This window comes from Nyctibius grandis, chromosome 4 (assembly GCF_013368605.1).
Source record: "Nyctibius grandis isolate bNycGra1 chromosome 4, bNycGra1.pri, whole genome shotgun sequence".
NCBI classification, from domain to species: domain Eukaryota; kingdom Metazoa; phylum Chordata; class Aves; order Nyctibiiformes; family Nyctibiidae; genus Nyctibius; species Nyctibius grandis.
This window is the reverse complement of record NC_090661.1, coordinates 50,242,198-50,256,808: the sequence shown is the minus strand read 5'-3', so window position 1 is coordinate 50,256,808 and position 14,611 is coordinate 50,242,198. Positions and strand designations below refer to the sequence as shown.

Sequence of the window (14,611 nt, the reverse complement as noted above, 5' to 3'; positions counted from 1 at the left end):
CTGTCATAAATAAGCTTTTTCTGATTATCTTATCCCTCCTTTTCACCTCTATTCCTTTAGGTCTCCGACTAATAGTCATCTTTACCATTTCTTCTCTTTCCAATCTTTCTAATCAAATATCCTATCGTAGCCCATTCAGGTAAGAAAGATGTCAGTTAAACAAGGCTTGCAGCTCTTGAACAGTATTTTAAAGACAAACTAATTTCTCTCAGTTCTGAAGAGAGGCCTCTATATAAAGGTTTGAATATGCTCATCAGGCAAAATTAATTGGCGTTCTATAAAGAACAGTGTTTAATTATAAGTGGGGTGGTATTAAGGTAACTTTCTGGTTGTTACTGAAGCTGCTTATACTGAAGCTGATTTGGTGACTAAAAACCTTAGGTTCCATAGGCCCTTCTCACTTGATGCATACATTTTTAAGTAGCTGGACTGGAACAATTCAGACTGTGTAATAATCTAGAGGATTGATTTGGGTTTTTTTTAAAAAAAACACACTTTTTTCTAGTATTGGACACATAGCTGTGTTGGCATAATTAAAGGAAGAGTAGGATCATCTGTGAAACATTTGATTCATCCTGGCAACACTAACAAAGTCTTTCTGAAGTGCATTAGTCAACATAGTACACTGGAATATTTCAGAACCATGGTACAATATTATAGCTAAACTTATTTTTATTGTTGAGAAAATTACTTATGGAAAAGCTTTTTACTGACTTATAACATCTCTTCTAGATGAAGAGGGAAATCAAGATGAATCACTGGAGTCAAAGGTGAGGAAATAAGTTTCTAGTCATTCTGTTTTTCTTGTGGAGTGAGAGCAAAGGTCTGAAACTCAGAACTATGATTTCTGTTTTAAACTGTTCTGTAGCTTTTGCTGTCTCATTAATTTCTTCTGTGCATCAGAAAAACTAATATTGTGTAATATCTTTGAAAAATATTTTTTCAAAGAATTGAAAGGGATAGAGTCAGTGAGAGCTGACAGAGGTAGTAGTTCAACTTATTTTTGATGCTACTGTTTAAACTTAGTATGTTAATTAATCATATCTTTAAAAAGTGTTTTCTTGCCAGCTGCTGCTGTTCAGTTTGTAATCTTCTAAATTATGTGGCTACTTTCCTTCAGACTTTATCAGCAGAGGACCAGGTAAAGGATCATTCCACAGGAACTCGAGTGGTGGCAGGCCAGATCTTCCTTGAATCAGGGAAATCGGACTCTCCATCAAAGGATGAAGAGAACTTTCACAGTCAAGAGGAGGAAAAAGAGAATTCACTGGAAGAGTTGAACTCTCTAGAAATGTCAAATCTATTAAATCAGGATTTGGAAGAAGCAGAAATACAGAGTCCAGGTAACTGCTCACAGACTTTTGAGCAAGTGTCAAGAAAGATGCATTTGAGTAACTTTGGCATGTGGACGAACACAAATAGTAATTTTGAACATATGAAATAACTAGTGTCTTAACCTTTCTGGAATGGAATGGTAATTGCTGCCTTTTCCATTAGAAAGTAACATCAAAAAGTTTTCAAATATATGGTGATTGAAATATGAGTGGCTATTTTTAGATGCATTTGAAAGGGTTTTCCATAATTCTTGTTGTTTCCATCTTCTTGGGAAGCTTTAACTATCAATTGGAGAAAGCCCTGATTTCTTCAAATAAGACTCAAGTACTCATACTATGCTGTGTGTATGTAGAAGGGAAATGGTATCAGTGTTTCAGCCTGCTGGTTGTGTTTGCCTGGAGAGTCAGTTGACAGAGAAGGAACAAATCGTGATGCAAAGACAAGCTTCCTAGGACAGCATTGGGAACCTTAGGGCAACATCTAAATTGCATGTAAACTTCAGTAAGTTTTTAAATAAAGGTAAAACCTTATGTCCTCGTGCCTAAATTCCCAGGAAATTCTAGTGTTTCTTTTACTACTAATAAAAATATAAATTTAATATGATTTTTTGACTTGCAGTTAGTAGTAGATGATAACTAGATGGCACAGTTGAGTACCCTAGTCTGTGCAGCAAAGACTTTTCCTTTTCACTTGTCCATACAAAGTAAATCTTCAACGTTACTGAAAAAATATAGTTACATGGTAATATTAGTATTTGTCTATCTTCTCAACTGAGATTCGAATGTCAAAAGAAAGCAGCAGTTATGAAATTAGCTCAGTTATATACTAACTTTGAGTGTGTTCTAATAAGCCTTTCTTATTAATGCAGAACTAGTATACAGTTTGTAAAAATTCAGTAATAGGATTAAGTATTGCTGTTCATAGGTGTGGTGTTGTACAGGAAAAAGGTATATAAAATCCACTAAATAGCTTGCTGCCACAAAACAGTGAGCTAAGCACTGTATTTAGTCAGTGCACCCTATTTCAAAAGTAAACTTTAAGATACTTTTAATCTTGCATCAGAAACGTGTAACCAGATGGCTTGCTCCCTGGCAACTAAGGTTTTTAACTACACTTGTCAAAGTACTGCAAATGACTTTCAAAAATTATAAATTTAAGTCTTGAGCAATTTTTGGAACCTCTTATGGAGTAAATAAGCGATGTGGATGAGAGGATTACTGGTTTTATCTGAAAAGCAATTCTGAAGGAGAAGTATTTGTATTCTGTCAGGAAGAAAAACTGCTAAAGGACAGCTTTACTGGCAAACTTTTTAACTGAGCAGGACAGGAATCTACCTCAGGTACAGATGTTATATCTCTTGAATGAGCTACTGGTGACAGGACTGCATCAAGGGAGATTAAAGCTTTTCTAAATACAGTTTGGCTCCTGTGTATGGTCATGACATTGCATGGGAAAAAAAAGTAATATTCTTCAAGTTTCCACGCATATTTTGCAGGATATTGAGCAGAAAAAAATTTCATCTTCAGTAACTTAGCATTAGTACTACTAAGGCTTTTAACCTTCTAAGAAAGATGTTGTCCTGCTCTCTTCTGATTAGTGAGGAGGTCTTGTGCATAAAGAAAATGGTATTTTTTAGTTATTTTTGTGTTGCATGTTTTTGCAACAATCAAGTTCCATACTAACAGTTGTTGCTGAAAACTGCCCATGAGTTTATACAGAGCTGGCAATTCCTGCTGTGTTTGTTTTCCTATTTGTAGGAATCTTACAGTAATGTAACCAATACTTATAAGTGATGTATATTTGGGTTTCCTGCAGCATTAAGTATGAGATGTGATATAAGTAAATAAGGACAAAATATAGCGATAAAACACCATATACTTTATTCATACATAGTAAAACAGGTAAATTGCTACTTGCACGCTCAGTTTGACAGAAAGTCATTTATCCCATGAGTAAATTATTTGCCTCAGTTTGTATTTATCATTCTTTAAGTACATGATAAAAAACTGTGGTGAGCATTTTATCCTGTGACCACATTGCTGTGTTGCTTTAGGGGTTAGTATTTGTTACTATTTGAGGGGAAAAACAGCATTATGGTTGAATTTAGAATTAAAAAAAGGCAAGGGCGAGGACTGAGGCAGAGTAATTTCATAACTTTAGCATACAGTTAACTCATGCAGAGCACTGTGTAAATGGTTTGTGTCCAGTTGCTTTCAATACCGGAGACAAGGTGCTAAACAATACAAGTAAAACTTCAAGTTCTCAAGTAGTGTTAATATCCTGGACCTGGAGTTTGTTCAAATGACAGTGATAAGAGGTCCCATCAGTTGTAGTTATATGTACTCTTAGCATGAGTTTGTGCATTACTCTGTGGTTAACAGATGTCTAAAATTATTCCAGGCTAATTGCATCTGGACACATTATTTCTGAATGCAATTTCTGGAAATAACATTTTTCCTTGTGTGTTATGGGATAATTAACTTGGAGTGTTGTGGTGGAACATCTGCCAAGGAATCAAATTATGAAGAGCAATTTGAACAGGCTAACTAATCCTGGAGACTTCCTTATGCTTCAAAAAATCAACATGAAATTTTTAAATTAGTATGGTCTCTAGGCCTTACAATTACAGACCCTAGAAAAAAGAACTAGCTTTCTCTATAACCACAAGAATTAGAAACTTAACTTGAAAAAAACGCCGTATAATTGACATTCTCAATTGCATGACTTTGCAAATGTCTTCAAATGAAGCTGTACCGAACTGCTGAATTTAGCTTAGTGAAAGAGAAAAGCCTTTATAAAAGGCTAATTGAAATAATTTCACTTTCAAAAAACAAAGATAATTCTTAGTCTTCATAGAAGATTGATTTTATTTAAAAATATTGCAATATTGGAATCAGTAACCTCTGAAGTTCTAGTGCATGAGAAATGATAAATTATGCTCTTCACGTAATTTTGAATGCAACTTAAATATATTGGTGAAGTGAAATAAAGTTTTGAATATAAGTATATGCAACAATAGAAAATGACTGGACTCTCTGTGATTTCATTTAAGTCTTTTCTTACAGTTGTACATTCGAAGTGTACTCCCTGCTGATACTCAAGTACTTTCAGTATCACATTTGGCGATATTATTGGTTCTGTCGTGATTAAGTCTAACCCTGGGGCTAAAATGAATATATGCACTGGAATGTACTTCGAGGGTAGTCTTTTGCACGAGGAAGGGAGTGCAGAGAAGAGGAAGTGAAAGGAAGGGCTGTTTATTTTGGTAGGCAATAAAAATGTAACTGAGATTTGTCTTCTCCAATCTAAACAAAAATATTTTCTTTGCTTAGAACTAAGGAGTATAAGAAACCACACACCTTCTGTTTCATTTCCTAATTAAAAATAATATTTTTTCAAGTGCTATTTAGAAAAATAATTACTTTTTCAGGCTTTTGTAAATTAGAAATTTTGCTGATAACTTGATTAAATGCAGTCACTAGAAATTAAAACCAACATAGGAGTGCTTTTCTATATGTAGTAGATTACGTTAATTTCTGGAATAAAGGAAAGCAGTCTAATTCCTGGGTATGTATTTTCAGTTTTGACAGCTATTGGAGGTACTGCAGATGGTGAACCTTGCCACTTCCCCTTTTTGTTTATGGAGAAGGAGTATGAAGAGTGCACTGCAGATGGGAGGGAAGATGGCAGGCTTTGGTGTGCAACAACATATGATTACAAGAAAGATCAAAAGTGGGGCTTCTGTGAAAGTAAGTAACCTGGTATCTTGTTCTTGTCCAAGGAATGCTTTCTTAAGCTAGTGTTTTCAATCCTCTTAATGCCCTTTATTTTGGAGTTTAGAAGTCCGAGTCATATATTAATGACCACTTTATACTGTGATATACAAGTAATTATAAAGGCAGAGTTCTCATGAGGGAAAAGATTATAATGCAAATGCCACTTCCCAAAGCTATTTGGGAAATCTTGCAGTGGAGGCATCTATAAAACTCTTAGTTTCTGAGGCTGTAGGAGTATAGGAGTTTGACAGTGTTTCCCATTATACTCACTGATTTGTTGCACAGAGGCAACCCATCTCTGGGAAACATCCTCTTGAAGGAGGAACCTTTCTTCCTTGCACACCTTGCTTTGGAGGAATGAAAATAATATTTTAACAGCAAACTTGTACCTGAGAGACATCATATGAGATGAAACTGCCTACCAAGATATCCAACACCTCCTCTAGACAGCATTTTGAATCACTTGGGTTGTTTATTGCTCTTCAGAAACATTTCTGGCAGTATTCCCTTTAGAACCAATAGGAATTTTGAGAGAATAGTCTTGAGCTGTGTAATTGGAGCTCTTAATGTACTCTCTCTTTTTTTTTTTTTTTAGCTGAAGAACAGTCTAATAAGAGAAGGCAGATGCAAGAAGCTGAGGATGTTTATCAGACTGGAATGAAAATCCTTAATGAAAGCAGTAAAAAGGCTCAGAAGAAAGAGTAAGTCTACCTCCTCCACCCCCACAAGAGAAGGATGACATGGCTGGTCACTCTGGCTTAACTAAAAAATAACTTAAATGAGTTGCCCTGGGACTTCATTGGACTTAGCATCAAACTGTGCAGTGATAGTACTGAAAATAAATAGTAATTTCAGGGTATTTAGAAAACAAATTTATGTGTGCTTTCCTCTGAATCCACTAAAAATTGTATAAGATTAATTTCTGAAGAATGGATGTTGTCAAAACATTGACTTAATGCAAGACAGTGCTGCAGTTATTTAGCTACAATATATATGTGGCAACTGCCCAGAAAAAAAATGAGAATGTGATACAAGATAATTGTCCTTTTTCAAATGTTTCTTACAGTCTGATTCTCATTCTATTTCAAAGATTAAGTGGGGAAAAATCAGCATTTCTTGTCCTGCTCTGGTTTTGTTCCTGCTTTCTGATGTTTTTGGTAACTTTTGGAAGTTATATACTATAAAAATAGTATTAAAGTTAATCTTAGCAAATTGTTAAAACTCTAATAATTAACATAGTATGAGAGAAAAGGGTAATGCTTGTAGACAAAACGAAAAAAAAGGATGAAGTGAGTGTTCTGTTCATTCTGGTCCGTTTACTTTCTGCCCTGTATATATCCAGTTACTGATTAAATAGTTGTCAGCTTACCACTGTAATTGAGAATAGCTTATGTTAATTTAGAAGTCGCTGGTATTCATGTTGACAACTTCATCAGTAAGTGGTGCCTTTAGGCTGCTGATGATTATGTGAGCACTATTACCATGTGAAACTTGTTTGTGGAGATAAGGGAGTGTATTTCTACTTCATCGGTCGGGGAAACTGAAGCACAGCTAGAGGTTGTACATCATACCTTGGCAAAGACAAAGGGACACAGCATCTGTTAGACTGTGACTAGTACTCTTTTGTACAAAATAGTGTAGGAACTGTAAAATAGTATTACATCTTAGTTTTCTTGAACACCTTACACTTTCTTGGAAGATGAATTTATGCGAGTAACCAACTGTGCCTCTGCCTGTCCTAAAGAAAGAAAACAAGTCTGAGAATAGAAAGGAGGAAAGGTAAAGAAAAATCTTGGAATGCTATCAAAGGTCCATGAAAAATCAAGCTGAAGCATGCTTAACAGTACTGTGTTATGATGTTTAAGGTTACAGTTTTTTAAATTGCTGTGAAATCAGCTGCTGTGAAATTACTTTGGAGGACTACTCTAAGTTGTGAGGCTGAAATAGAAAGAGGAGTTTCCAGAGAACTTTCTCACTGTTGACATGACTGTTTCATCACAAAATTGATCATGTATGCAGTTGTCTTGGACCCAACACTTAGTGTTTTCATTGGAATGATTTTGTACTCAACCAATCGAGGAAACTCCATAGTCTTTTTCAGGCTTCTCTTTTCTTTCATGATCTGTGAAGCTGTCAGGGTAGTGGTCCTGCTGGATACCTAGTATGGGACTTAAAATTGTTGCTACAAAAGTGTGATCATTTGACCTTAAACTTTTCATATGTCTTACAGGGGAGGAAATGGGTACTGCTTTGCGTATGGAGTAGAGTGAACATTAAAATCCAGTTTGTCTATTAGCTAAATCATGAGTTGTTGCATAGACTGACAATTCGGAGCTGGAACAAAAGAATGTAGGTAGATGCATTTGTAGAAAATGGAGGCTAAAACAGAGGAACAAAACACCTCCCCAGAATCTTCAGGTTTATGAATGGAATCTGCTGCTTTGTCTCAAGGTGACTAAGAAATTGTTTTCTTTTAAGAGCATATCAATATCTTCTGAAAGCAGCTGACATGAATCATACCAAGGCAATGGAGAAAGTGTCTTATGCTTTGTTGTTTGGGGATTACCTGAAGCAGAACATCCAGTCATCAAAAGAACTATTTGAAAAACTAACAGAAGAAGGTTCTCCTAAAGGACAAATGGTATGTATGCCCTTAGATTCTACAGAAGTTTTTATAGGTTTATAAATTGTTTTATAGATTGTACTTATTCTAAGGTGGCTCTATAGATTGTTCTTACATCCAGAATAGAATGAGAACAGTAAGTGGTATCTGTTGCCTGATTAAAAAAGACAACAGACTGCTTTTCTAAATTGTTTGAAAACTTCATGTAAAATGTTTGGTTCAGGCTTTGATTCAGGAAATGTATTTTATTAATGGTTGCCTAAGCATTTCCTAATCCTGACTACTCATTGCCTCTACCTTTTTTAAATTTCACCAGTGACTTGCTTTGATTCAAAGATTGTCCCCCAAATGCTTTTACTTTACCTGGCTTCTGCATGCTGATAACATTACTGAGGGCACAGTAACAAATGACACCTGCACCCTCAAGGTAAACACATGGAAACAGGTCTTCTCTTTGAGTTTAAGAAAACAACATTAAACTACCAGTAGTATAGTATGGTGGTGGTCTTTCATTTAATTTCTTATCTGTTGTATGACTGACTAGATTAGATGTATAAGTTAAAAAATGGGTAGATACAGGTAACTTCAGCCCACAAATCTCTGAAACTCTGTGTTACTCTTTTTTGTGGTTTGTGTGGGATGTTGTGGCTTTTCATCTGCAGTTTTATCTTTGAGATAGGTAGATATACATACACAAGTTTATAATCTAGGAAGTTATAAACTCCTAGGAATCTTGAAAGCTGTTTAGTGGAATGGGACTCGCTTTGTCCATATACGTTTGAACAGTATAGAATTGTTCATATGTAATTGTTCACATGTAATGTCATAAAATGCGGGTGTTATCAATTTTAATGTCTCAATATCTGCATATACTTATTGTTTAGTTCTCTCTTTCTTGTTTTGGAAGTGTCAGCTTCTTTAGGCATTATCCAGTTTCTTTTAACTCTTTGGCTACCAAGAGTCCTCCCATTCCCTCTCTAATTCTGGAGTGCTGATTTACAATAGAAAGGAGGAACATGTTTTCTCTAGAGACTTTATATCTCAATGAAGACCTGGACTTTTATTGGTCTAAATTCAATACTGTCTGCATGGGGTGATTTTTTTTTTTTTTTTTTTGGCGTGCTTTCAGAATTGCCTAGAATAGTCTTTAGAGCACTGTGAAATATGGACGCCTTTCTATATATACTGTAATCTTCTGTGCTACTAGTTTCTACTCTGAGCCACACAGCTGTAACAGGTGTTATAGATAGAGCAGTAATTATGTAAATTTTAAGAATAAAAATAACTTTTGAAAAAACCTCAGCCAAACAGCTCTGTGCATTCTAAGTGTTTGCATTTATAGTCATAAATGCAACTAACGCATGGCAGAACAGATGCAAAATAGTGAATTCATAGGATCTGTTGACAGTAAATCAAACAGTAAGACTCTTCTAGAGAAGGTCATGGTTCATGGGTGTTTGCACTGGTGTATGAGACAAATAGGATACATGAATAACCTGGCAGATATTGCTGATCTTCACCTGAGGGTCTTTAAACTGGGATACTTTTACTGTTCAGGACCTTTAGATCTACATTTGGCATTCAGGGAAGTAGTAGTTTCTTCCTTGCGTTCGGTCTGAATTCTGGTGAGATGTATTTACATTAGTGTCCTAGGCAACTGAATAATTTAGAAACTTCATACTTGAAAAGGGGCAGGGAAGGGCCTAGATATAGGAGGTACCAAAGTGAAGGTAGAGCTTGGCATATTCTTTGCAGCTTTGAATTGTTGTTTGACATCTCCCTTATGAGGAGAGGCTGAGGGAGCTGGGTCTCTTTAGCTTAGAGAAGAGGAGACTGAGGGGTGACCTCATTAATGTTTATAAATATGTAAAGGGCAAGTGTCATGAGGATGGAGCCAGGCTCTTCTCAGTGACATCCCTTGACAGGACAAGGGGCAATGGGTTCAAGCTGGAACACAGGAGGTTCCACATAAATATGAGGAAAAACCTCTTTACGGTGAGGGTGACCGAACACTGGAACAGGTTGTGGAGTCTCCTTCTCTGGAGACATTTAAAACCCGGCTGGACGCGTTCCTGTGTGATATGGTCTAGGTGGTCCTGCTCCGGTAGGGGGATTGGACTAGATGATCTTTCGAGGTCCCTTCCAATCCCTAACATTCTGTGATTCTGTGATTCTTTATACTTATGTATTCCAGGAAAACTGATCCTGGATTTTTCAAAGGATGTGCTGAAAAACTTTATTTTTATTTCTAGGCTCTTGGATTTCTCTATGCATCTGGTCTAGGAGTCAACTCTAGTCAAGCTAAGGTAACTTAAAAATCTTCAGTGTGTGCTCCTGTATTTTATCTTGGAGGCAGATGTTAAATAACCAATGATTTTGTTTTAAGGCCCTGGTGTATTACACTTTTGGAGCTTTAGGAGGAAATCTCATAGCCCATATGATCTTGGTAAGTAAGATAGCTAATAACTTTACACATGCAAGAACTTTTTTGTACTCTTATATTTTTAATGTAAGATTTGCATTCATGTGAATACATTGTCCAAATATTAGATCATTATGCATGCATTGGGTGGGCAATAGTGTCTTCCCCATTATTCCTTGATAACTTAAGGAGAGAAGTCCACTCATTTTAAGCTGTATACCACTGTGAGTTTAGGTGGACCATGTTTATGTCTCTTGACTTAAAGAAGTGTCAGACTTTTAATTTTTATAGGCTAATGAGAACTGTGAAAGCCAGAGATCTTTGCAGAAGGTGCTGTTTTAAACAGTATTGTGAGATATAAGACAAATAAAGTGCAACATGTGTAAGTAAAAGGCTTTAGGTTTTCACCCATAAGTATCATTGTGCTTACTTGCTTTTTCCTGAGTAATATCTGAAGTATATTGGCTGTGCTTAACCTTTAATGGTATCAGTCAGTTGCTTTTAATGCAGGCACAATGGACTTGTGGCCTTTGTTTTGCCTATTGTCTCGTCAAATCTTGCTCAAGTAATGTGAAAAAAGTTTGTAACCTGGCAAGCAATATGTTGTCAAATAACCGATAGTCCCATATTTTTGTTTTCCTTTGTAGGGTTACCGGTACTGGGCTGGGATAGGAGTCCTTCAAAGTTGTGAGTCTGCTCTCACTCACTACAGACTTGTAGCTAATCACGGTAAAAACTTTTTACTAGGCTAACATTCTTGACTTTCTATGTATTTCTGTATCATTCACCTAGAAGATACTAGAAGTACTATCAACACTAATAGTATAAAAATAGAGAATTCCTGCTATTAAGCAAGTTATCTGTTTGGCTCTGAATCATGATATGCTATTGTTAACTCTATCTATTGAAATATCTTTAATTCTTAGAGAGTGTCAAAGTAATTCATTCTCTCTGAGTAGCAGTTTGAAGCTCTGCAGAGATATGTTTTTGCTAAGTTGCACTGCAATATTTGTATTGAACCAAACTGACTGAAAATTTATCTTATATGTTTTCCAGTTGCTAGTGACATTTCTTTGACTGGTGGCACAGTGGTTCAGCGAATTCGCTTAGCAGATGAAGTAGAAAATCCAGGAATGGCAAGTGGGATGCTAGAAGAAGACTTGATTCAGTATTATCAGTTTTTAGCAGAGAAAGGAGATGTACAAGCACAGGTAAGATTAAGTTCACCTGATGGCATGCAGAGGTTTTCAAGAATTACAGGAACAGCTTTATGAAATATGGAAAGATGTTGGAGCTTTAGTTTTCTCTTCCTCCTAAATCAACCTGGTTGATATTTCTTGATTAGGTTTTATGAGAAGAGGCTTGTATTAGTGTGTTTAAGTTAGAACTTGGACAGAAAATGCAAATTTTTGTGGAAAATTAGTCCAAACAATTACAGCTTTAGTATCTTAGGAAAGAGGATCTTGGCTTTCACTAGAAACCAGCCAGACTAGTTTAAGGGTAGCTTTAGATGTTGTGGAGGGAGTCTTGATCAAAAGAGTCAGCCCTGACAGGGGACCTAAATTTCTCACTGCTTCTGCTCTTACATGACTTATGCATGCTGCAGGCTGGACCTCTTCTACACACAAGACAGGAGGGAAGGAACGCTAATGTAGGCAAATTGTCACAATTCAACTTCGTCATATATGACTTAAGAATTAGGTAGGCCGAATTCAAATGAACAATTATTATTTTGTATCTAGGACAGTCACATCACTTTCATGTAGGATAAATTTCTGCTTAGGCTAATGTGAAGAAATAGGACTGTACTGTAATTATTGAAGCAAATCTGTGCCTTCAGACTTTGTGGCATCTTTAACTCTGATGTGGTCTGTCTTGTGCATGTGATTAACTCACTGGTATCTCTTACTAGAAAAAGAAAGTCCCTAAAGAAGAGAGACTTATTTGCAATGTAAAATTTATTTTTAGGTTGGCCTTGGACAGTTGCACTTGCATGGAGGAAGAGGAGTAGAGCAAAATCATCAGGTACCCTTTCTGCATATCTCTGATGCATACTACACTTGGTGGAGGGGGAGAAAGTATAACTGAGACCACAATGAAGCAAAAGTGTTTTAAGTACCACCGTAAGGTATTTAATGACTTCAGTAGTTTTGTTCAATAAAACTTAATTAATTCAATAAAACTTAATCTTTATGTGACTAGTACATGAAGCTGGATTTCTTACACAACTAGTTTAAGACTAATCAGCTTAGAAATGAGGAAGTCAAAAAAAGACCAGGTTTTCATCAAGTAGTACTTGAAACTGGCTGAGCTTTTGTACATATAGTAGAATCTTCATGGCGCACTGTGCGTGCATTAGTGATGGTAGTCTAGTTTATGTGGCTTGCAAGAATATTTTGCTTCTGTAGACAAAACAGCACAACTTTCAATACTAAGGTTATTAAGTGTGCATAGAAAATAGAACTGCTGATTATAAGCCAACCTGGCTACTGCTTATAGAAGTTAAAATGGCTAACCTCTTCTTAAGTAGAGGTTACTTAAGAGGTTCAATGCTTAATGCATTGAAAAAATGGAGCGCTGAGGATGTGCAGTTCTGAGGATTATTTCAGACTCAGTTACCAACCAGAAATTATTTAATGGTCATCACATTTAAAATACCTTAAAATCACTGCTCTGTGAGGATTCAGAGATGATAACCAAGTTGTCAGAATGAGTATAACCAAGCTCTGTGTAAAACTCGAATAGGAACTGTCAGATCTCTCCTCTTCTAAACAGGGTCTGGAGGTATAATAAGGAAGTAAGATTTACCTGTGTAGCTTGTGCATAGTAGCAGTTGTAGTATTTTTTTTTCCATCTGCTTTTTGGAATACACTGTTTAGAGGGATTGCTGCTCAACATTCTGAGTGTAAGTGGGGAACCCTGTTACATATAATAAATTAGGTGGGATTGATAACTCTTGTCCTGAGAAGAACCTGGTAACTTGGCAAACAACCTGCTCATCTCTGCTCCATTTAGAAGAAAAGGTACTCAAGTCATAGTCATGGTGGCTAAAATACTTCTTTTCTTCCCTACAGCGAGCATTTGAGTACTTCAATCAAGCAGCTTATGCTGGCAATTCACATGCCATGGCCTTTCTAGGAAAGGTAAGATATGAACACTCTCAAAAGTAAGCAAACTGACTGCCTTTCAATGAAAAATAGCAAATATTTCCTACTTTTTGGTATCAGGCAATGTAAAACTTGAATGCTGGAATCTAAGTACTTCTGTTTTGCTACTGTTTTTAATTGTTCTGCAAGATTTGAGTGTCGTAGTCTATTATGTCTAGTCTAAATTTTCTGCTTGCTCCTTTGCTTTAGGAACTTTTATTTTTTCTACATAGTGCTTGAACTAGATTTTTTAAAAAATTGAATAGTGAAATACCTAAATGTCCTTTTTCTGTTGTGGAGTTCAAAACATAGAGTAGGCCAGTATGCTTTTCAATACAGTGTGTGGGGAAAAGCTAGGCTTCTCAAAAGTTTGCCTGGTGGGAAATACTAAGTTCAGGACGGAAGGGGGAAAGACATCTGTATTCTTATTCTGTGTAGAGAACTAAGGCATCTGAGTCAGAGCTGCCAATAGGTCTGCATCTACTCTGAACCAAAGCCTGAGTCTATCTGCAAGGTGGGCCATTGTATCAGTTTTCTCAGATTTAAGACCTTTTTTTTTTTTTTTTTTTTTTTAATCTAAAACATGATTGACGTGCTGCTATTGGTGATGTTAATGTGTTACTGCATAGAAAGGTATTTAGGTCACTTGCCTGAGAACTGGGTTGTAGGCTATGTCCACCCTGTGAAGAGCTAAATCCTTGTTACTCTATTTGAGTACCCTCTAAGGTTAGGCTCCAATAAGCAGCAGCTCTAGCTCATCTATTTCAGGCTGTCACTGCAGTAGAAGATGCAAAATTCATGTCCTTCGAGCATGAAAAAATAGCATAATGTGCTGGTCAAGGCACCTGACAGCAGAAATTGCAGGTTCCTGCTTTCGCTACTGATTGAGTGTTTTGTATCCAATAAATGCTGAGATGAATAGGGTTTAGTAACCAATTTTTGCTTTGTTTTCAAGAAGTATGTTAACTGCCAATATAGATTGACTTTCACTGGTTTCACAAGATTTTTGCCTGATTAGAGTTCTTCACTGCACACTGGTAGAACTCAAAAATTAAGGGTATTTTCATGAAAACTTTTTAATTTTATGGGCAATTCATTCTCCATTAGAAAGTTAAACCCCCTGGTTCGTATTTTTACAGCATAGAGATGTATTTTCTGCTTCTGGGCAAGTTCTTTAATCATTATTCAGTAATGCAATAGTCAGAATAGTCTTAACAGTACAATAGACTCCCTCTCATATGCAAAGTGAAGATGCTTCATGATCTCTATGCTAAACTGACTACTTCGGCTGTTCTTCAGTAATGCCTTT

At 36.2% G+C, this 14,611-nt stretch overlaps 1 protein-coding gene across 4 annotated transcripts in view; it reads left to right on the top strand.

Moving 5' to 3' along the window:
* The window catches only part of SEL1L (SEL1L adaptor subunit of SYVN1 ubiquitin ligase), a 37,038-nt gene that overhangs the window by 6,589 nt on the left and 15,838 nt on the right, over nucleotides 1–14,611 (top strand). For 3 of the 4 annotated variants that reach the window (XM_068399066.1, XM_068399065.1, XM_068399068.1), the window contains exons 2-12: nucleotides 733–770; nucleotides 1,121–1,343; nucleotides 4,917–5,084; nucleotides 5,707–5,812; nucleotides 7,590–7,752; nucleotides 9,987–10,040; nucleotides 10,121–10,180; nucleotides 10,804–10,885; nucleotides 11,213–11,367; nucleotides 12,125–12,181; nucleotides 13,231–13,299. In XM_068399066.1, the coding sequence (XP_068255167.1) occupies nucleotides 733–770; nucleotides 1,121–1,343; nucleotides 4,917–5,084; nucleotides 5,707–5,812; nucleotides 7,590–7,752; nucleotides 9,987–10,040; nucleotides 10,121–10,180; nucleotides 10,804–10,885; nucleotides 11,213–11,367; nucleotides 12,125–12,181; nucleotides 13,231–13,299 (1,175 nt within the window). The remainder of the gene's footprint in view (nucleotides 1–732; nucleotides 771–1,120; nucleotides 1,344–4,916; nucleotides 5,085–5,706; nucleotides 5,813–7,589; nucleotides 7,753–9,986; nucleotides 10,041–10,120; nucleotides 10,181–10,803; nucleotides 10,886–11,212; nucleotides 11,368–12,124; nucleotides 12,182–13,230; nucleotides 13,300–14,611) is intronic. The other variant, XM_068399067.1, reaches the window with a different exon arrangement.